This window comes from Perca flavescens, chromosome 13, assembly GCF_004354835.1.
Source record: "Perca flavescens isolate YP-PL-M2 chromosome 13, PFLA_1.0, whole genome shotgun sequence".
In the NCBI taxonomy this organism is placed as follows: domain Eukaryota; kingdom Metazoa; phylum Chordata; class Actinopteri; order Perciformes; family Percidae; genus Perca; species Perca flavescens.
Genome location: NC_041343.1, coordinates 11,035,349 through 11,060,166, shown reverse-complemented (window position 1 = coordinate 11,060,166; position 24,818 = coordinate 11,035,349). Strand labels below are relative to the sequence as shown.

Genomic DNA, 24,818 nt, shown 5'->3' with positions numbered 1-24,818 from the left:
GTGATGTCATATGGGTTAGAGTACTATTCATTTATTAAAAAGCATACAGCTCATTAGGTGACCACAAAAATGCAGATCACCGAACAGTATGCCTGATCAAAGAGGAAACTAATACATCGTATTTTAGACCTTTAAAGAAAATGGAAAAAAGAAGACAAAGCATCAAAGGGCACTCCTTACAATCATACAAATATATGTTATTTTATTGAATAATATTCCAGAATAAGACATCTCCTTTCAATTCATGTAGGAGTTATTGTAGAAATGTACACAGGTGGCAAACATGGAGAGAGGGTGAATCGAGGGCTTGTGTCCGTAGATACTGAGAGGGAGTCATCCCTAATGAGCCAAAGAACAGTGACGAATGCATGCTTTGCAAAAACAAATTCCCAAGTCAGTCTAGACAATTAGAAGTTATTATTGCAGACCACTGATCGCCTTTGTAGCCTGCAAATCCTGATTTTAGTTAGCCTGTTGAATTTGTTTCCCTTCCTTGAGTGTAGGCTGGTAGTTCTCATTGCATATTGCTGGTCTTCATTCCTGTTTACTGTTTTCTGAAGTGGTTAAAAAAGCCAGTGCGTATGCGCCACTTTGGCTCTTATTGTGAGGAGTCCCAACATGTGTCTGAATCCCTTGTGACTCGGGAGGTGCCTGAGGATTCAGGCCTTCTCTCTGTGGCTAATCAGTGCCAAGGCCCATTGTTATTTATGGCTTCTTTTTTTTTTTCTTGACATTTTTTCGGAAGACAAGAAGATTGGAGTAAAACCTAGAGTCCATAAGAGTAGGAGAGAGAGAGAGGTGGTGGGAACGTCCTGGAAGACTTGCGTGACCGTAACTCTGAGACCACCTAGCTCATTGCTGTGCATGACAGGACACATGTTGGCTTTAGGAGTTATTTTCTTGCTGTTTTCACATGAATACATTGCATCTTTCATAAACACACAACTCAGTCGCACAGTGGGATTCAGTCCGGGTTAAGTTCACTCAGAGGACACGTCAGTGTGGATACAACCGTGCCGACCAACGACAAAAACGCACCAAATAGGGAGGAACATTTGGAGAGCAACAACAATTCTTTCTCCTTCTGAGGAGTTTGCATTAGAAAGGAAACATGGCAAGGTAGAACAACTGAAAGACGAGAAGAAAATCATCAACACCGACTACTTACGTACATTTCTGAAAAGAATAGACCTAACATAGTACATCAGATATACACTACTTGTATTATTGACACGACATACATGTAAACTGGCAGCATTCCGTACATATATGCCATCCGGGCAGGTTTAGTTGTCTGGAAGCGTTCTGCTACAAGGGGAACATTTTACATCCATCACATTTTTAGCATTCCTCAAAGAGGCCACTCACTTAAACAGGATGAATATGATGCTGCAGCAGCATTAAAACTCAAGTACAAAATAAATGGCTTCTAGGTTGTGCCCTTAAATAGGAATGCTTATTTAATTAGAAATATTCAAACACTGTGTTGCAGCCAAGGATCAACCTTGTTGCAGTGTCATGCTTTCAATATTTAATACTTAGGAACAGTGAGCATGGCAGACATCCATTTTGTATTCTAAATTTACAGGCTGATTCATCTTTTATTTTTTTGATGGGGTTTGGGTAATTCAAACGGTTCCAAAAAAATTAGATCCACAGGTTCTAACCCCACTTGGGTTTTCCAAGAAAAGAAACAGTGTTTCATATTGCTAAGAAGCGTTTTGTATATCATGTATTTACTGCGTAAAATGATTGTGTACGGAATACTGTCGTGTACCATCAGTAACTAGCAGTGACATTTTAGTTTTAATGAATAATAATTCAATAAGAGAGCACCAGTCAAGTGTACGGAGCTGTTGCATTTGGAAGTGTTGCACATAAAGCATAACAAGGCATCGTAACCACATTTGGAAGACATTGCGTGCAGGATCAACACATTACAGCATGATGTAAACAACCAAACCTCCTTAGAAATTGTAGGAAATCAAACAGTAAAGCAGTACAGTTAAATTCTCTGTGAAAACGTGAGCATCATATCTGTAGAGTAAAGCAGCTTTGAGTGCGATTGGATTGATGTGCAGAAATTATGCCTAGAAACCATACCGTGTTTCTTCTTCTTCTTCTGTGTCCTTCATAAACAGTATCCTTTTAGCAACCAACTGCTTCCATTAGAGGGAGCCAGTTATACACAGAATGTCCCTATACATTGACAAATTGCATGGTACACATTTCAGTATACATTGGTTAGAAACACGTTGGCGGCAGCATTTGGGACAATGCACCGACACCGACTGAAAATAACTGCAATCATAAAATACATATATGTATGAGAATATATCATTGGAATGAACTGTGGTTTTGGGACAGTGATGAGCTTCTGTTTATTCACAAGGGTCTGCTTTTAAGTTGAATCATTCTGCGGATTTTTTGGTAATTCACAAAAGGACCAGAGCATCATTTGCAAATTTTTGCCACTTTGGTTAAAAAAATAAAAAAAGATCAAATCCTACACACAGACTTTGTGAAATTGTTAAATCAAAAGATGCATAGCTCGAAATAGTCTCATGTTGTACACGTGGATTAATGCTACCGTAACATGGTATTGTTATACTGCATTCAGTGTAATGAAAAAGCCCTGTTGATTCTTTGTAATACACTTTAAATCAAATGTTACCAAGGGTTGTTCCAAAAAGTGTCCCTAGACGTTTGTAGCTGTTGTAAAGTGCAGTGAAAGCTTTAAATCTCTACTGCACTGATCAAACATTGGTGATGACTAAGCTGCAGTTTAATATTCATTATTGCCTGTTATTCACACTAACTCATAAAGTGTGGGGGGGTGCCCTATTTGTTTGTTTTGTTATAATCTCTTAAGATCCTTCTAAGGCGAGTTCACTGTAAAATGCTTCAAGCGATTCCCACTGCTTTTAAGGTGCAATGTTCCTCCAGTTCTCCAATAACTTAGTCTTTTAGTAAGTCAAGTTTAGGGACCTGGTTTATGTTATGCACCTGTACTACCTTTAGCAGATATGTGTCTCAAAAGTATAGTATGGCTGCTGATGCTCACACTGTTTCAAACAAGAGGGAACTGTTTGTCAGGCCCAGTGTAGAGGCCCTGAGGAAAAACTCCATTTGTTGTCGTCCAGCTGGGTTCTTTGTTGAGTTTACAGGTAGAAATCAAACAACAGACCTCTGAGTTCATTATGAGCAAATGGATTTTGCTGTCTCTGGCAGACCTTGGGGGAATTTTTTTTGTTGCACCCATTGCAGGGTGGCTGTTCTCTCGTTTGTGTTTTATTGAGTCTATCGATCATTGTTTCAATCTCATGCCCTTTCTTTTTCTCCTTGCCTCTCTGTCTTGTCTTACCTTACTCTTAATCATAGATGCACACACACAGACACACACAGACTTGATAAACACACTGTAAGTATAACTACACCTACACAGGCAATATAGTGTTGTAAAGAAAGTCAATGAGCTGTAGATGTAGGCTCTGGTTAAGGAACGATGTGTAGGAAAAGGGATTACGACTTTAAACCTCATGCGTGGGCACATAAACTATATCGGTATTTTTTATTTTCCATGTTACCACCTCGTTGTTAGCCTTTCAAGATACATTTATTCACACATATATAACACTTTCTGACTTAAAACTACAATATCAAATATCTTCTTAATACCTCTGCTACTCTATGGCTTGCTTTTTCTATCATCCTTGTGACCATTTTCTCCTATAACTTTTACATTCAAGAGCGGAACTAGTTTCACTAAACAGCTCCACGACCAAAATCCTACTTTCTGTTGCCTTCATTGCACTTACTTGTCTCTGAACCTATTGACATCCTTTACTTCACATTCAACGTAAAAACGTACTGTTCTGTCTTACATTCTACTACGTTCTAATACTTCACATTCAACATCGGACTACTTAACATTCTCTGTTCCTGTCTGTCTACTTGCAGTATCGCGGTCAGACAACTTACTGTGGCATTCTTCAGCATGTCGATATTAGGGACTGGTTGCTTTTTGGGAAAGAAATCTATGGAGGGTTTGGATCTCTTTGATGTTTAACACCATAAGGTGACAAAGGGACATTTAAATCATGCTCAAGGTTAATTCTACCAGCTTACTTACTTTCTATCTGTTTTGCTGCACCGTAAAGTAGAGTTGCAAGAATTAAGTCGATAAGTCAATAGGTAGAAAATTAATCACCAACAATTTTGATAATCGATTAATCGTTTTTGTCATTTTACAAGCACAAATGCGCCATGAAATTGCCAGTTGCAGCTTCACGAATGTGATGATTTGACACTTTTTGTTTTTTTTATCATCGTGAACTTGATATCTATGGGCTTTTGACTCCCAGGCGGACAAAATAAAACATTTGAAGATGTCCATCTGTGATGTGAGAAACTATAACAGGCATTTGTCACCATTTTCTCACAAAATAATCAAAAGAACTATCAGCAGATTAATTGATAGTGAAATTATGAGTTGCAGCCCTACTGTAAGAGAAAGACAATTCCACTATTTCCATTTTGGCATGCAAGACTCCCTTGCTGTCGCTCAGTCACTGCTTTTAACCTCCCGATACTTAGATTTATATAGAACGGGTTTAGAACTTTGAAATGTGAACTGGCATTAAGAAGCTGCCAGATGGAATACATGAATAGTGAAAACTGTATGAACACTGACAGCTAAGATAAGCCTATAGCATTGGACACTGCCTGCTGTGCACACACTTTGACATCATACAGTAGTTAATAATGCACAGTGAGAAACCATTCTAGGCTGTACCAAACTCACCAGGGAGAGGGAACATTGGCTTTTCAAAAATAGAGATTTGTAGGTCTGCAATGCAAAATCTGCTAAAAGGACAAAATATCCAAATTTGAACTGAATGAATTTCCCCGTGGAAAAGCCCAGAAAATTAAAGACTTATTGAAAAATATGCACAGCTCTCCAACTAATTTCCTCCATAGACCTCCTGTCATAAATAGCGCACAGTGCCTTACATGCCTCTTTGTCTTACATTCATTATCATATCCACATGCCGCATTAAACCCTGCCAAAAATCTTGCTTACTTTACCGCAGAAATTCCTAATCAACATTTCTCAAGAATACACCTGCTAATCCTTCACTCTTTCTAAATAACTGCCTCCATGCACTGACCTCTTTACAATTCAACACACTATTTCAGACTTACTCTCACCCTCAATTCAGAACATTCTTAAAGCCTCCGTTTCACATTCTGTACCCTCGCTTCACATTATGTTACCATTAAAATTAGACACCATCCCAATGCTTTGAACCTCCTGGAGATTATCTGTGATTGTTAGCGACCATATAATGAGCTTTTATTTTTTTTTTTGCCTTCCACATCTCCCAGCGTTGCTCTTCCTGACTTACTGCTGTCTGTGTTTGTTGGTGGTATCCATGCAAATTCCCCTTGACTGAACATTGTCGTGACATTTTCCCCCCCTCAGTGGGTTACCAGAGCAGACAGCACCCTACAGCAGCCAGCATTGACGTGACAACAACCTACACCCTGACAGCTTCCATTTAGAAGCCTCAACTGCTATCAGGTCATTGCGTGCCTTTCTAAAATTGTATGCGACCCAGTGTAAACCAAAACATTAGTTGATTGCTTCCAATGAAAATATTAAATCAATCGAGTATCTTCTGTGGGTTCGGCTCCCATGAGGTTGTCCAGATATCCTCCTCCCTGCCGTTTTAAAATGTATACGACTTGTACAGAAGTCCGTGAAAATGTTACAAAACAAAGATGTTACCCCAAGTATCACCTATTCACAGACACAGACACATCAGACACAATGTCGTGCCCTGTCTGAAGGACATGGTTGAGTTTACCCAAAGTATCTCCATCTATCCTCTGTACTGGCACTCATTCACACACACAGTGCATCCATACTGTAGAAGACATCCACACACCGGGGTTAAAACACAATCACACCGAGACATTCACTCAGACACACTACATTTTTGAGGGCTATTCTTTCCAAGGTGATTTGATAAAGCTAGTGAGTGGATAAGCCGCCAGACATCGTCAGAATAACAAGTGCTCCAGCTCAGAGGCTCCACCGGCTTTGATTTTTCGGCTTCAAACCTGGCTTTATGCAGACAGCAGATGCTGAGTGAAGTAGACACTATGGTTTCTTTTTTCAGGTGACCGAGTTCAGATCCACCATGGATTTAAAACATGACCCATTTGTAGCCTTAAACGAGCTAGTGCAATAATAATACATGGTCACCTGGTAGAGAAGGGAGGCTGGAAAGAGGCTCACTCTCTCTCACACACACACACACACACACACACATTCTTTTTTTCTTCACTGAGAATGATCTTCTGGCTTATTTGTACAAATATTGCTCAAGTGTTTAGGAGTCCGGAGTAAAACCATGGTTAATGTTCTATTTTATGGCTCACCTTTCCCAGGAAGAATAGGGACTTTATTTTATTTTTTTAAATGACACTTATTCAAGCGGTGCCTCTCTTGTGAGCTTAATACATTTTCTATCATACACGTCTCCTGGAATTCTGAAATCCTGATCTTGTCAGTATCATGAACATCACCATTCTTTTTTAACATTATCATCACCACTTTGCAATCGTTTTGATCCTATGTTTTGAGCATTGCTTTCATCTTAATCATCATCTACAGCCCGAGTTTTTGTACCACGGTGCATTTCTATCTGGGCTGTCATGAATTCCCATTTTTCAATCACAGGATTGGTTGAAATATTCAAACATGAAACACTAAAAAATAGTTTTAATGCCATGAACTCCCTTTTTAAATGCAGCTGTTATTTTGTCCACACACCCTCATCTCGCTCAGCTGACCTGACCCGATCCGGGATCCCTGCGGATATCTTTCCTCTCTGAGCTGTTTCATCCCACTTTGAGCTTTTGTTGCCCTCTGTGATTAGCTTAGCTGGTCGGCAGATGGTGGGTGGAAAGCTGGCTGAGCCACGCTGTCACCAACTTGAGGGCTCAAGAAGGGGGCCCATGGGTGGGGATTGTGATGCCGAGTCAGCGCTGGAATTGCGTGAGTGGTGAATATACTGTACAATAGAGCAGGCGGTTGGTAGGCATGTGAGAAAAAGATGAAATTGTCAGTGGGACAAAGAAGCTGGAGCACGATAGAGAAATGAAGGAGACTGTGCGTTAGGAAGTCACAGGAGGGGCAGAGAAAGAGACAAACGGTGGGGGTGGGGGGGTACTAGTAGTTCTGGCTCAGGCCATGGGCTCCCTTTCTGTGGGGACAGGTGAGGGGGAGGAGGGGGGGGGGGGGAACTCTTCTCTCAGGCCTTCTTGGCTACTGGATGGAGTGCTGACCCTTTATCCCTCAGCATCATGTAGTGCACTTCTGGAATATGGTGGCCGGTGAGGGCCATTCCCACAGCCACCCTCAGTGCATAATGGGCGACTGTGTTCCCAGTGTCACTGCTGCCCCTTTGTCCCACCCTCAGTCTCCTGTGCTATGATGCATCAGCCTTGGGAGCTTCTTTCCGTCCATTCTTCAGGGACGGCGAATCTGACGTCTTCACTGTCTTCCGAGGAGGACTCACCGGTTCAGCGGCGAGCTCGTGTAGCGATGGCTCCTTATACATCGCAACTGTGTGACAAAGATAGAAGCTGTTGGTTAATAATAAAGGAGGTGATTAAAAACTGCGAAACTGGTTTGAATTGTGCTAAAGTGACACAAAGGACACAAACCCTCTATAACTTTAGGCAGGAAGTGTGCAGCTCCTTTGGTCTTCTTTACGCGGTTGCCCTTCATGACCTGGCCGTCACGGTTGATACCGATATACCAGGAGCGGCCAGACTGGGTCTGGCGATAGAGCATGGAGGAGTATGTAACGTAGTAGTTTTCAAACACACTCTCCTTGAACTTACACTCCGGGGTGAAGTGCTCCTGCAAAGTAATATGGAAAGGGAGGAAAGGGAAGAGGTGCATTAATATCAGCAAATAATGAAAGAGAAGAAAGATTATGTGCAAATGTCATGAGAAAACTGTAACATGTTTATGAGTCTTTGAACATGAACTCCAGTGCCTGTAAACACACACTTGGAAGAAAAAAACATAGATACAAGAAGTGAATTACATTAATTAGGTACTGTTTCCTGAGGAAAGCGATGGATAGAATTATATCTGGACTTGTGTTTCTTTCTTCTAAAGCATAAACACCCTGATCTTTTGGGAACAGCAAGACAAGGATGCTATATAGAAATGTGTAGAAATAAACATCTTTGCTAAACATAACACATTTCACAAGGAAAAGAGGAGAGTAGATGAAAAGCACTGAAGCCTACACCAATACAATAACCAATTTAAATTATTCACATACAGTACATTACATACTGTACATATAAATGACTAATTCTGACAGTGAACTGCAGTGACTGCTTCAGAGGCAGCCCAAGTTCAGAAAACCAATGAGCAAGATCGTAGACAATGGGTTCGGTCTTTTAGGAAATTTGTAGGTTTGTATTCGTGGTTCATGAACAGAATCATCCCAGAAAAAAAAACAGTATTTGGAATCAGTGTTTCTGCAGTAGCCTATACATGTCCACATTTATTTGTTGTGCATCACAGCTGCATGTGTCATGATGTCGTGTAAGTCCTCCTTGAGTGTTATGTTATTGCTCTGTTTAAAGGAACACGCCGACTTATTGGGAATTTAGCTTATTCACCGTAACCCCCAGAGTAAGACAAGTCGATACATACCCTTCTCATCTCCGTAAAGTGCTGTAATGCTGTCTGACGGCTCCAGCATTAGCTTAGCCCAGCACAGATCCTGCAGGTAACTGGTTCCAACTAGCCTACTGCTCCGAATTGTGAGAAAAGTGACAAAATAACGCCAACATGTTCCTATTTACATGTTGTGATTTGTAGAGTCACAGCGTGTACAAAAAACAACGTAACATGAGACACAGCCATCTTCTAACAGTAAACAAACTGGGAACTATAGTCTCAGACAGGCTTGCTGCGAGCATATCACTCCGCCCAAGTACTATATTCTTCCGCCTGAGAATATAGTTCCCGGTTTGTTTACAGTGTGTCTCATGTTACGTTGTTTTTTGTACACGCTGTGACTCTATAAATCACAACATGTAAATAGGAACATGTTGGCGTTATTTTGTCACTTATTCAGAGCAGTAGGATTGCTGGAACCATTCACCTGCATGTTCTGTGCTGGCCTGATGCCGCTGGAGCCGTCAGACAGCCTTACAGCACGCACAGAGATGAGAAGGGTATGTATCGACTTGTCTAACTCTGGGGGTTACGGTGAATAAGCTAAATTCCCAATAAGTCGGCGTGTTCCTTTTTAAATATTGACTTTAATGAATACTTAGGCTACACAGCCCAGCTATCAGTCTTTAATAGAAGTACATTGCCTACTTTTAAGAGAAGCCTTATACATAGTATTCGATGACGTCATTTGAATGGGGCGTTGGCCATATTGTATGGACAAAGTTAGTCAGTGAAGCGCATTTAACTTTGGTAGGGATGAGACACAATTGAAACATGACGTCAACAAAAAAACACGACCTTAAGCAGGCTAACCGTAACATTTTCTCCAAATAATGTAATGTTACTAATACAATATATATAATAATTAAAATAAAATAATTCTTATTTTTACTAAACTTGACAGTGATTTCTTTAGATATTACCTTGGATGAAGTGATCTGAACACACCCTACTGTTCTGGGAAGGTTTGAAATTCTTCCGGTTGATTCGGGCTAACCATACATTTCTCCTAGCTTGGCTGACTTCTTTTGTAGCATCTCCCTTGTTTTCCCTCACTACTGGAATTATGTAAAAACTTAACGCTAATTGCCTTGTTTTGCTATCACTAGACTTGTTGTGACAGCCATAGATTACACAGGTAGTGACAATTTTCTCCTTAAAATGAAATCATTTTTGTTTAGGCTAACTCGTGAAATGCTACTATACCGTATCACTCATTAACCTAGACGCTGCCGTGCAGTTGCTGGCGCTTAATGGACGGTGGTGCTCTATCCATACAATATGGCGGAACACTCCGCTTAATAGAATGACTTTGGCAACAAATGATGTTTGTTTATACATTGAATAATTGTCAAATATCATTTCCATGAGGCTGCAGACAGATCACAATGAACTTAGCATTTCATATTTCTCACAGATAGCAAAGTTCAAGCTGCATGCAAACGTTGTTACACTATGTTTATTCTAATGTTGATTAAGATAAATGGTGTCCTTTTTAATAATTATTAATACCACCAAATACTACACTAAAGTGATCAGGTTGGTAAAAAAAAAAACACTGCTTAATGCATAATTCTCCTTGTTTCATTTAGTGTCACTTAGCCTGACAAGCCAGACCCACATCAAGATGTTGGGTCTGGGAACACATCATTGGCAGGGCTCAAAAAACGGATAAACGGTTGTCTTTCAAATTCCCACTGCACTCAATAGGATAGCGCTACAACAAAGCAGAGCAACGAAGAAGGTAGCGGAGCTAGTTGATAGATTAAACTTTTGCTGTATCCGGTTGGCAAAACTCCGAACACATCTTACTTTTTTAAGAATAACTTCAGTGCTTACTGCTTAACTCAAAGTCTTACAGATTCAATCCAATATGAGCAATACGTTTTGACTGTAGCTGAAGTTCTACTTTAACAACAAGTCAAATTCCCAGGATTCGGGTGTGCTGAGTTCAGTGATACCTCACACAAGACTCTACGTCCTACAGTTCATTAGCTATGGAAGGGGGCATGGCCGAAGCATAGGGGTCAGGGCAAACCTTTACCAATAAAAAAGGAAGTCTCTGCTGACTTCATTGATACCTCACATAAGACTCTACCTTAAACCAAGGGGGTAAGCTTCGCTTCAGAACTCGAACCTACTATGGCGCCATTTTGATGCTACAAAACGATCACCTCCCGTTAGCATCCCATTGACTGCCATTCATTTTTACGTCACTTTGACAGCGAATAACTTTACATCTGAAGCGTTTAAAGACTATTTGTCCATTGTTTATTTCTAAAGAAACACGACAATGTATAAAAGGCTCCATTACCTTGTACCTCACGTTTCGACTTACATAAGCGGTTTAGGTTTAATTACTAATGTTAACTAGCATTTTAGTTAGCAATAATTAGCCTGTGCCTATGTTATCTCCTTACATATACCTACACTCTCCGTTTCTGCAAGATTCAGAATGATTGAGATTTCTCTTGGCACAGCTACCAGAAGACTTACAACTTTCAAACAGGTTGCTCACGTCACATTTACGTCGTCTCTGTCAGTTGGAGGCTGCACAGTAACGCTCAGCGCTCACCAAAAAAGTGCTTCTAATATCCTTCACTGGTCTCCGTCCAGAGCAACGGGATCAGTTGGTCCAGTTTATATACTGTCTAGGGCTGCAACTAACGATTGTTTTAATAATCGATTAATCTGTCAATTCTTTTTTCGATTAATCGATGAATCGGCTAAAAAAAACAAAAAAGCATTACTTTACATCAACTCAATACATACATACTTGTTGTTTTAGTTAATAGTTGTGTAAAGGTAAGTAACCCAAATAGCCGATACAGACAGACAGAAAGACAGACACACACACTTATTCATTAAATTATTACCATCATTGTAGTAAGTGCAAGTTAAGTTCATTTATACACCACACACTAATATATTTGTCAACAATAACTGATATGGGACAAAGCACATAATATATACATAACAGATTGAAAAATTAATGGGCCAAAAAAGGCGAGTGAATAAAACCATGTCTTTAGTCTTGCAAACTATACCACCCCTGCTTTATTACTGTTATTACCGAGCTAACGCTAGCTTGTCATGCTAGTCAGCTGGACAACTAGTAAACGGCAGCACCAGAAGAGCTTCTGGAGGGACGGTACGTTCCTCACTTCAGAACGGAACAGAAGTAGGATAGTGTAGTGACTTTACCCTGCTGTTGAACTCCCTTCCTCCTCATCAAGGACATGTTTACGTTTTAGGTGCTGAATCATCACCGTGGTGCGCCCGTACCATGCCGTGTCGCTTTTGCTTATCTTGCAATTAACACGTTTTTGATTTATTTAGTGTGAAATGCTCCCACACCTCGGATGACTTGGGTCGTACTGATTTCTCTGCCTCCGCCGAGTGTTTCAGAACAACGTTACGGGTCTCTCCGGTCTCTCTCCGTGCTGACTTCAATGATACCTCACACAAGACTTTACCTTAAATGGGTCACCAGTTATGAAAGGGGCGTGGCTTAAGCATAGGGGGTGGGCCAAACCATCACCAATAAAGAAGGAACTCTTTGCTGAGTTCAATGATTCCTCACACAAGACTCTACCTTAAACGGTTCAAATGTTATGAAAGGGGGCATGGCCTCGGTAAGTGGGCTTGGTTGAAGAATAGGGGCCTGTAGGTGTCCTCAGGCCTGGACCCTTGTCAATCGTGAGAAATTTTGGCCAAATTGGACAATGTACACTAAAGTTACAACAACTTCTGTGTTCATCGATAATGCTCAAATTGGCCTTCCTGTTTCAATGGCGAAACACACAAAATTGCTGCCCCGCCACAGCCAGAGACGTTAGCCTATACTAGAAGTAGGGCTGTAACTAAAGATTTCCTTTTATTAAGGACCAATGAATGATAGATTTCTTTTAATAATCAAAGTTGTTGCCAATTTCTTCCATCGGGTTGGTTAATTGATTGATTATTTGACCAATTGTTTCAGCCATAATTGAAAGACATTTTGTTGGCGTATTGGTTAAATCCAGGGTCATCAGAATGAAAAAGGGAGAACAAATGGTTTAGAGGGGAAAGTGACTGTTCGGTGGAACTGCTCACAACTCGCATCTAAGACTATAAAGGCTCATAAATAGACACTGCTTTAATTTCAGGGGTCACAAGCAAAAAAACAGTGTGAGCCACTACATTATCAGGTTTTTCAGACTCTGGGTATGTAGAAACCATAGCCAGTTCTCCGTGACTAAATCTGAATAGCCTTTACAAAATCAAATTAGAAAATCAAATCCAACAGTTGTAAATCATCATTTTCCAGCAGCACTTCCCAGTTCTCGCTGTCCTCAACATAAGGACTACTGAACCCTGCATAATGTTGACTGAGTGATATTAACTAATAGCGACAGATACACATCTCTCTTAGTCCCCATCAGGGTCTCAACAGCCCCCTGTCAGAGAGCAAAGCCAATCTGCTGGATCGATTAAGTGAGAGCAGCAGGGCAGAATTGGCTGAGTGGAGACTCAGGACAACTGGAGAGGGGCCACAGGATAACAACTTGGCATAGACGAGCTTTAATAAAGAGCCAAAAGTAGATTTAGAAGGTATAAGAGACCTCCAGGTTCACACTTATCACAGATCATCACCTTTCTCCTTCACAGGGAGGCGTCATCCTTTAGCTGAGAAGGCAATTCAGGACTTGATGCCCTTTCTCTGTCCACTCCTGTCCTGCTGCTCCAACACAGTTTATGCCCTTTTTAAACTACGGTTCTTCTTCCCGCCATAAAAAGAACAAGCCCCTAACCCTTAACTCACCAAACTCTCTCCCACTACCATCACCACATCGCAGAGCTATTTTAAGATCCTCTGACAGGTTTGATATCTTCTGCTGTGCTAACACAAAGAGAATGGGATCGATAGATGATCTGCTTCATTCATTATTAATCAGGCCAGAAAGCTAGAGGGGTGGGAAGTGCGGGAGACAGAAGGGGAAAGGTAGGGGAGACAGGAAAGAGAGCAGAAGATCGGAGAGAGGACAGACGGGTGGATGGGTAATAGAGGAGATTAAGAAGAGCGAGACCTGCTTCTTTGCATCTCCCCCAGGACCAAAGCAGGAATGCTAGGCTGACAAGGGCTTTAGTCGCCAAAATACCCTTCAGCTCCTCTTCAGCAACCTCTGGAATGACACCAGTGATAACCCCTCTCCCTAGTCATCCTATAATTACCTCAATTAAATTGAACTAACCTAATGATAGAACCCGCTAGGGCTGCACGTTATGAGGAAAATATGCAATAATGTTGAACAATGTGATAACAATATTATGATAAATAAACAGATATTAAAGTGTACTCAGTTCTGCCTTCCTGCTGCTTTTAGTATTCCGCTAAATTACAACAAATTGCTTGTTGAATTCAAAACAAATAAAAGGAAATAATCTCCAGCATTCTTTCATTTAACAAATTGAACATTGAATTAAATATGAAAGGCACCACTAAAAAGAGAATGACTTATGAACCATAACTGATTTAATAAGCCATTCGCAGTTTCACTGTACCGGCCGTGTGTACTTCGACTTGCATGGCTTAAAGGGGTGATAGAATGCAAAACCGATTTTATCTTGTCATAGTTGACAAACGACAGTTTGGAGGGTAAATAGGACGTATATAGAACCTCAAAATCCCATTGACACCTCTTTCCTCTGCAAATCTCATAATTTGAAACTGCCTCTGAAAACGGGCAAATCTCAACGAACCTCAACGGAGGAACCACCGAGTTGACATCAACTCGGTGGTTCCTCCTTATTTGGCTCTAGTCTCTACCTTTGTCACGCCCCAGCATTTAGGCTACACCACTGACCTGAAGTCAGCTTAGTCTTCTGAATCTACGTCACACAGATCTCAGAAATTTTATACATTGTTCGTCCGCTATTTAATTACTAAATTCACTTCTGAGACTTTTTTATGCGAGAAATCAACTATGTAGAGGTCAAATATTGGCCGTTTTACAAAAATTGACGGCTAATTGCAAATTTTGTCCGACTGTGTGTCGCAGTTCAGCAGGAGCTCAGCAGGCTAACGTGACAGCGGCCGGTGCTGCCTCGCCGGCCGGCGAACCATAGGCCCCGGCTCGCTGTGAGCTAGATGGATCTCCGTCATGACTGGAAGCCTGCAGCGCTTTGCCTGCGCAAAGTCACCGTTTCTGGGTTACTGAACTACCAAATGCAGAGGTCCTGACGGAGCTCCAGGGCCTGCAGCTAGCCGCAATCTTTACCCATAGGATTGAAGGGACATTAGCAGCTAATGAAACTCATATTCACAAAAATGCATTCAATTGAAATCGGACACAAGCGTTAGCTTTGTAAGACCTTAGGGTAGCTGTTATATAAGTAGCATGACAAAATTCAAACTGTACATATATTTATGCCGAAAGTGTAGCTAGCTAGCTAGCTGTGATCTTTAGCTACCCATAGGATTGAAGGGACACTAGCAGCTAACGAAACCCCTCCTATTCACAAAAATGAATTAAATTGAAATCGGACACAAGCTGTAGCTTTGTAAGACCTTAGTGTAGCTGTAATATAAGTGGCGTGACAAAATTCAAACTGTAAATATACTACAGTTATGCCGGCAGCCAGCCAGCTCCGCAGAGCCCCAAGCCCCGGTTGTCCAGTAACCCAGAAACAGTGACTTTCTCCAGTGTATGGAGCGCAGCGGGGCTGCCGCTGTCTCTTCAGACTGTGTGGACCTCCTGAAGTCCGACCAAATTTGCAATTAGCCATCAATTTTCGTAAAACAGCCCATATTTGAGAAACATTGCAGTGTCTGAAATATGATCATCACCCCTTTAATCTTTGAGACAAGCATATGCTACTGGAAGGATCAACCAGGTAGCCCTCTTCTTCTTTCAACTAACATCTCGGAAAAACATCTCGGAGCGTCTTTTGCGATATGTTGCTGCTTTTTGTGATGTTTATTACGATGATGATTAAAAAAAGATATATATTGTGCAACCCTAGAAGCCACATGTTCTGCATTCCAAATGTCGAGTCAATGACAATAAAAAATGTAATTGAAAAGAAAATTACACAGAGAATGCAGACAAGACAATGAAAAAGAAAAGTCCAGACAATTCAAAGACAGACCTTAGAAGTGATTTTTGATGATTGACTTCCATTAGGTCTATATACCTGTGCCTTGCTGATACAAATATGTTGCTATAGATACCCCATCTCTGAAACCCACCTTGAGGTAACCTCCAGACCTCAGCAGAAATGCAAAGACCACCCAGGGTGTACTGACTGAAGAGATCACTCAAACCACCAGATTTACCTGCGCACATGAATAATTGTTGAGGGCTGCACATTTTTAAGAGTGATGGGGAAATATTTCCATCAAAATGGTGAGGTGCCTGGACTAGAAATTAAATAAAAACCTCTTCTTCTTTTTTTTTTTTTTTAAACTGTGATTCATTGAGAGACTTGGGTAGCTTTCCTTCCATGTGTCTCAAGCAAAAAATGAAATGAAAGCAGACGAGAAAGGTAATTTGTAGCATCCGTGCTGAGAATCCCCAATATGGGTAGAACCTTTTTATGATGCAGAGCAGCGCCCCGACCCCACCCCCCCTGCCCACACACACCACCTCCTTCCTCATCCCTCGTGTCTGATTACATCTATTCTACCTGCTCCAGGAAGCTTAACTATCCATGCCACCATATACTGGGATTGCACTCAACCACCAAATAAGGACAGTGAAGCACAATGACACACACTCAAAGGGCAAGAGTTCCTTAAATCCGACTAACCTCTTTCCCTGCATTAAACAGGAATGAATGTTCTGACTAAAAAGATAGTGAATCCATGAATAATATTTAACATCTTGTTTACTCTGATTTCATCATGCATGCCACACAAATATGACATCAGAACTAATGCCTCTGAAAAAACGGCTCCACGTTGGGGACGTGCAATTATTTGCAGTCCCCTATTTAGACAGCAGGGGTCACAGTGTCATACATGCTTCCTGTATCTATTGGCTGTTCCATCAGCTCCCAGGGTAATCTATAGGAAGCTGTGAAATCTCCCCAGATGCAATAATCCCACCGTTTTTTATTTTTATTTCATAGAACTGCATTACTTCCGCAGCAATCCACCCACTCATATGACAACGTGAAATGCAAAGCTCATTCACAACAATCCTCTGTTACGTATACACAGACACATGCCCATAATCTGTGTGTGTTCGTCTGTAAGTGTACACAACACAGAACGCCACCAGCAGGGCATGTTTCTGATGTTGTTGCCACAACAGATGTGGATGCACCATGACACGCCACGTTACATAAGTCAATAGGGCATAGACGTGCTGCTTATTAAGAGAGGTTTAAAAGAGGATGAGACTGGCAGTTAATACTGTCTAGCAAAACACATGTATGGTCTGTCTGCAATGCTTTATGATAGCCCCATAGAGGCACGGTGCGGAGTGGATAATAATGGTCTCGGACTCATGACTCTGCAGTGTTGACTGACAGCTGAAAGGCCCCTGTCAATATAATGTCGCTGACAGAGGAGCGGTGGCTGACTTTCCCTCTTCGACCCTCAGTGACAGAGGTGACCGGCTGCTGTCTTTATCAGCAATCACCCTGCTTTTCATTTTTTTCTGGGTGATATAGGACCCACGAAGTGGGGGTTGATTGTGTAACATCATCCTCACTGTAGCTATTTCATATATTGGCAAATCAAAAGGACTGCATTCTGACATATATCTGCGAGAGAATTTTGGAAGGAGAGTACCGGTATGAGGTCTATCATGAGCCAATTTAGAAAGAATAGGTTTTGCCTTTCCTAAGTGCTCTTAATAAGCTGGCTGGCAAAATGTCTGTCCTTATAATTGCATTGCACTTCATCTCTTTTCTCTGGCTCTGGCCAATTATCCTCTTTGCTATTTTTTTCTAATGTCCACATTGTATCCTGTCCTGTGATAAAAGCGATGTTATCTCGCTGCTGGTGTTGTCCTGCATCTCAATGCAATCCTCCCTTGAAAAGAACAGAAAGGACATAGCTTTTCATCAATAGGTCTCACGCTCTTCCCTCTCCTGTGTCCGTCTGCCTGTCTTTCTTTCTCACTCTCTCTGTCACACACAAGTACAGAGGCCTACACTGATCACACACAATAGTGTTTATTTTGCTGTTGTCCTTTAAGTATTTCCTAATGCATTAAATGACCATATAAACTGTGGTTGTGTGCACTCCCAGGCGAGAGGTGACAAATGTGAGAAAGACGTGGTGATCTTTGGTCAATCCAAAATGCACAGAATGGTTGAGTTAGAGCTTTGGTGACCACAGACGTCCTTTACCAAATTCTCTCTAGGTGACTGCTGTTAAAACCCATAGACAAACCATCCAATCTGAATATGCCATGCCGGTGTTATGGCGAAAGCATGATTTTATTTTCATATCTCCATGTATTCTTTGTAGGGATGTCCCAATCCTGATCCCAGTCTGATCTCATACTTATTTACCTAAATGTCAGTGATGTTGCTAGGTACGTGTCTAGAGCTGGAACGACTAATCAACTATTTGGATTAATCAATTAATCGTTGAAGTAATTTTTCATGCAAAGAATGGCTGCTTTTTCTCTGTTTTATCATATTATTTATCATATATCATATTAAACTAAATATGTTAGGGTTTTTGGCTGACAAAACAAGACATTTGACATTGGACTTTGAAACACTGGGATGGACATTTTTCACTATTTTCTGACATTTTTCAGATATAACGATTAATTGATTAATCTAGAAAATAATCAACAGATGATTTGACAATGAAAATAATCGTTGCAGCCCTATACACGTCCTGCGTCTCTAATGCTTAGAAATACGAAAGGACGTTGTAAACCTACTATCAATGCCCAAAATGTGTGCAACAAATGTGTGTTCAATTCCTAGAAATAAACAAAAGAAACCTTGCAAACAGTAGAAATCCACCAACTGGTCACCATTTTCTTACCGTCTGCACATATATCTTCCACAGATGAGATCCTGTGTTTATAGTCCCAACAAGACCAATCCTCGCCGCACAGATTTCATTCATATTATTGACTTGATACTAGGTAGATGATTTTGGTTGCTCTCTATACTCAACTCAAACGTTTTCAGATTTGGGACTTTATTTGTTTCATTTTCAGATACATTTTTAACATACATGAATATAACCATAATTATAACCATACAACATCAAACACAAGTGTAGCATTACAATTTGTCAAAAAACACATTATATCAGGGACCCACTCAAATGACCACCTTTTGCTCCCGAGGACTCACTACATTGATAACCTATCAACACCACTGACATGCTGATTAAATATGTATCGCTGAAATGACTCACAAACAATCGTGGGTTGAACACAGACACGTTTAATTTTGCCCTGCCATCAAGTTACTCATAGAGTAACATTAGTCATATGACCTGCTGCCGGCTTGTCATTTTAACCAGTAAAATAGACTAGGCTACAAAATAGAAGCTGCTACCTGAATGTTTTGTTAACTGCTCCAGGCTGATGCTCTTTTTTTATGTATATCCAGATCAGGGACATCTCTAATTCTAGGCAATTATTGTCCAATCTGTCTTTGCCTCCAATTTTATATTGTACAGTTTAGTTTATTACATTTGGCAGGGACCATGTGCTAAAAAACATTAATCTCGAACAAGGAAAATAGAAAGGTATTGTACCAGATTTAGCAACTAGCTAATTTCCATCTGCACTCCCTGCGGAGCCTTTAAAATGTAAAATGTGCCCAAGCACCTGCATGAAGGCAAATATTTACAATAATGCCCATGTTTAATTCTTGATTGGCACAAAAACTGCTTCTGTCAGACAGCCTCCTTCAACACAAGCACTTCTCTCTCTCTCTCACTCTCTCGCTCGCTCTCTCGCTCTCTCTCTCTCTGTGTCTTTGAGGAGTTTTTCAGAGCACATAGATTATAAAATGGGGCACGAATGAGCCAAGCTCTATTTTTATATCAGGATCAGCCATTTCCTGTTGTCACCTACAGGCAATGAGCCTGAGATTTATGTGTAAAACAAGGCAGCAGTGGACTTTTTCTGCTTGTTTATATAGCCTGGCCCCACAACCTGACCACGATATGTGTGTGCTGGTAGCATGAGAGAGGGATTCAAGGAAAAACTGAGTATTTCAGGAGAAAACAACGTAATTACCACCATTAAGCAGCAGATGTGGCAGTTAATGCAAGAAGATGATAAAATAGCTGGAAAGAAGCGACTAGTCACTCTGTCAGTCACCTCGGCTCCTCAGAGAGTGACAGTGATGAACGGATTTATCGTAAATGAAAACATTCCACATCTGTTTCACGCACTCTCTTGGCACGCTTTGAATGTAAACGCAAATATGAACATGCTGTTAGAGCACACAGACATGTATAAAGGACCATATCATGCCTCCTGCACTCCCTCCTACACCAGCAAATTAGCACATCAGATAGAGAAAAAATATGCAGTCATAAAATCAAACATGCATGATATCACACAAGAAGACAGCAGCACCTATACCAACTCGTGTGTGTGTGTGTGTGTGTGTGTGTGTGTGTGTGTGTCTGTGTGTGTGTGTATGTAAAAGGTCAGTGTGGGATGCAGTACAGCTATTGACTGGTGCTGAGGAAATCCCTTTTCCTCTCTGGTCACAGAGGCAACCCACCAAAGTCTAATGCATGCTAAACATGGGCTCTGTTGGAAACAACGTAGCCTGCCTCCGCCCTCCTACGTACTTCCGCTCAATTTTCATTTTCCTTCAGTACACCGTCTGGGTTTGCGGTATATTCTTGGGTTTCCTCCGGCCAAATCTTTCGCTTTCCAATCAGCAAACAGAGGGAGTGGCTGAGAACGATGACGTTGAGGTCGTTCGCTGGTTTGAGTTGTAGTTCCGTAATGGCGGTGGAGAAAGATGCGAGCTAAGCCATTAGTACCGTTGTGGCAACACTGCCAAATAGCCAGAAGTTAAAGCCCGATCAAGAACAATTGGTAACACTTTACTTGAAGGTATCGACATAATCGTAATAAATAAATGAATAAATGACACTGTCATAACTATGACATGACACTGTCATAAATATGACATGACACTGTCATGAACGTGTCATAAACGTTATAAACAAGTCATAAACGTTCATGACTTCTGTCATTAAGTGTCATTCGTTTTTTGTCATGACAAGTTGACATTGTTTGGGATGTCTTGGTCATGACAACATGACATTAATCAAAGTGACATTTCCAGAAGTTGTCTTGTTCATGACAACTTCAGCCATAATGTCATCCTGTTTAATGTCAAGATGTCTTAATAAGGACACTCAAAACAAATTTAATGTCAACTTGTCATAATCAAGACAACCCAAACAATGTCAACTTGTCATGACAAAAACCGAATGACACTTAATGACAGTGGTCATAAACGTTCATGACTTGTTTATAACGTTTATGACACGTTCACGACAGTGTCATGTCATAGTTATGACAGTGTCAAGTAAAGTGTTACCGAACAATCTTTGCTGAGTTTTGTTGGAGGCCATGATGTTGTGGCCCTCCTCCCCACGGGGTTCGGGAAAGGTTTGATTTTCCGTTCGTGATGAAGGATAGGCTAAAGCGAACGCTAGCGATGCTCATGAGCGATGCTAAGCCGACGTCACGACCAAACGTTAGCAATTGGTTGTGGCGGATCCAGAGTGGCTCTGGGCAGATCCAATATATCAACATATTTATAGAGGGGCAAGGGTTTAGTGTAATTGTAAGTGTCTAGTCAATTGCACAATAATAACATCTGTTTGTATTATTCTCTGATATTTTATTTTTAAGTATGTATATGTATAGTGTATATATACTGTATAAAGGGTGTGTGTGTCTGTGGGTGGGGGGGGGAAACAACAACATGAGGACATAATGACAACAAGGGTGAAGAATTGTGTAAAATCTTAAAAATATACTCAATCCAACTCATTTTACTGTATACAGTATATGTCTGGTGACAGTCTGTTTTGAGGTATAAAATGGACTGAGTCTGGTCAGTTATTTATAGCAATGTGTGTAACTTTACTGCTATTGTTGTCTCATACAGAACTGGATAGATAAAAATGGCAGCCAGTGAATTGCCACAACTTTCTCTAATAGCTATGCATTTTTATTATAACTATGTAATTATGGTTAAGTGATTTAACACTGATAAGCTGTGTTATGAGAACTGTCCAGGGTGCTGATCAGAGTACACACTCTTAAACTGACACTAATGCTGTCCGGGGTGCTGATCAGAGTACACACTCTTAGGCCCGGTGAAAACGACAAAATATTTTATCAGACGTGCCTTTTGTTTGGACTGCGACGGCATTTTTGGGGCTTAAAAATGCAAAAAAGTGAAACCACCCTCCAGAGTGGAAATCTTAAACGCTCCACTGTCGCATTCCCGTCTAAAGGGTAAAAACGCACTGTGTGTGTGTGTGTGTGTGTGTGTGTGTGTGTGTGTGTGTGTGTGTGTGTGTGTGTGCGCCTTGTGTGTGTGTGCGCCTTGTGTGTGTGTGCGCCTTGTGTGTGTGTGCGCCTTGTGTGTGTGTGCGCCGTGTGTGTGTGTGTGTGTGTGTGTGTGTGTGTGTGTGTGTGTGTGTGTGTGTGTGTGCATTGTTTGGAGCAATAACTCCACCTCCTCGTCTGTCCAGACAAAATTGTCAGCTTTTGTTGTTCGCTTCGCACTACTAGGGAGAGGAGAGGGAGAGAGGAGGAGGAGGAGGAGGAGGAGAGGGAGAGGGAGAGGGAGACAAATAGACGGAAGGTTCTACGCAGGCGCGTGGACTTGGTGGATTTCACACACTTTGGCGTCACCACATGCACGCAGATTTCCCCCCCCATAACGCTCGTCTAAACGCAGAATAAAAAGTGAGAACGCAACGCCACTTTTGTGTTTTCTCTTCAGATTGTTTCCGTCTAAACATTAGGGCTGTCCTCGACTAAAGAAATTCTTAGTCAACTAACACTTAAACAATTTTGTCGACTAATTGATTAGTTGATTTAATTGACAGAGCTGTGCGCTTTGAGAGGTGGTTAAGACTAGAAAAGCTCAATATAAATGTAGTTAATTAACCATCTGTAAAACTGAGTTTCTCCACAATTAATCCTGCAAAAGCACCACTTTAAATCTTGTGTTTACCATAAATGTGCTCATAAGTTTCTTGGAAATGAGTAATTAAGCATCAATAATAGGGGTGTGACGAGACGCTTACTCCACGAGACGAGACACATCACGAGATTGGGTACACGAGAACGAGACGAGATTTTAAATTTGTTTTTTTTAAAGAAATCCTCAATGATGAAATATATGAATGGAAAATAGTTTTTTTATTCAACTGAAAAATCACAAAATGCAAAACAATTTAGGTGCCTTTTGAAATCAACTATTAATGTTATTTAACTTTTTTTTTACTATTTTAATGAATCATATGCAGTAAAGGACATGCAAACACTGCAAAATGTTTTGTATAAAATCTACCAACTGGCTTCTGCCCTGTGAAATCTAACTCCTTTCCACAAATCGAACATAAAAAAATAAACAGTATAAATAAAATAAATGTGTAAACAACAGAAAATGTTTAAATGCAAACAGTAAGTGTATCAATAACCAAAGTACTGCTCTCTCAAAACTACAAGTGCAAACAGAAACAATTTTTTTCTATAAGATAAACTACACAGAACAGCCTAAGATATGGTCATGTTATTTTTCAAGAATATAAGCATGTCGACTATTTCTGGCAGCAGTTGAGACCTTTGGGCAGTAACTATGTCTCCTGCAGTACAAAAAACACACTCACTTGGAACTGAGGTAGCAGGGATGGAAAGGTATGCTTTGGCAAGTGGAGACAGCAAAGGATATTTAGGAGTTGCCGAAATCCGACATTTTCCACCACAGAAAATGGCCTCATATCAGCTGCAATGAAAACGCCTATGTCCCTCGTTATTGCCGTGGCTCTTGCACTTACCGGTGGCAGAGATGCAAAGGCTTTTAGAGTTGTTTGGCCTTTTAATGTTTTCGTCGCGGGTGCTGTAGTTGGTAGAGAGCTGTGGTGGTGCTGTAAGTATTTTTGCATAGTGCTCGTGTTAGCCGCGGTATACGGCATTATTTTCTTACAATATTTACATATTGTGTTCGTCTTGTCTGTCACTCTTTCGCCGTTTATTATTTCCGCAGGAAAACCAAAATGTTTGCACACAAATGATTTAAAAGTGGCAGGGGGATCTTCAATAGTAATTTCACGCTCCATCACGCTGACATCACATCGCCTCACGAGACAACTTTTCACCTCGACGAGAAGTCTCGTCACGTTTTAATCTCGCGAGATCTCGTAAAACGAGATCTCGTCACACCCTTAATCAATAAGCATAAAAAATGACTAATCGACTAAAGAAATCTTAGTTGACTAAGACCAAAACGACCGATTAGTCGACTAATCGACTAAGAGGTGGCAGCCCTACTAAACATAGCCTTAAACTGACACTAATCCTGTCCAGGGTACTGATCAGAGTACACACTCTTAAACTAACAGTAACACTGTCCGGGGTGCTGATCAAACTGCCCACCCTAAAAGCTCCACTAGCTGCCGACATGGGCTTCAAATGCTTCCTTGCTAAAAAATTGTAATAGTTTTAAATTATCTTAAATGTTTTGGCCATATTATCATGCTAAAGCAAAGTTACAAGCACTGTCCAAGCTGCTGATCAGACTGTGTACCCTACTTAGACTGTATATAAAGATGGATGACACATCTCCACTTTTTCCCACTTTACAAAAATGAAGCCAAAATATCCCGGATACGGGCGCTGCCATCTTGGTGACGTCGTTTGGAGCCAGAGTCTGCACAGTAGTGATCGTGGTTGGAGCCGCAGTATCACTCAATGCGGGTCAATCATAGCTGTCAATCATACACCCTCCTTTTTATCGCATCAAATAACTCATTAAAACCAAATTTATCAGAAAAATAAACACTTAAACATGCACCAAT

The 24,818-nt window shown here is 40.9% G+C and overlaps 2 protein-coding genes across 2 annotated transcripts in view; one reads left to right on the top strand and one right to left on the bottom strand.

The window, feature by feature from the left end:
- nlgn2b (neuroligin 2b) overlaps positions 1 to 24,818 on the top strand; it is a 172,992-nt gene that overhangs the window by 4,301 nt on the left and 143,873 nt on the right. The window lies entirely within an intron of this gene.
- LOC114567376 (fibroblast growth factor 11-like) overlaps positions 7,365 to 24,818 on the bottom strand; it is a 50,476-nt gene continuing 33,022 nt past the window's right edge. Inside the window, exons 4-5 of the mRNA XM_028596471.1 lie at positions 7,738 to 7,936; positions 7,365 to 7,636 (exon numbers count right to left, since the gene is read on the bottom strand). Of these exons, the coding sequence (XP_028452272.1) occupies positions 7,500 to 7,636; positions 7,738 to 7,936 (336 nt within the window). The 3' untranslated portion in view covers positions 7,365 to 7,499. The remainder of the gene's footprint in view (positions 7,637 to 7,737; positions 7,937 to 24,818) is intronic.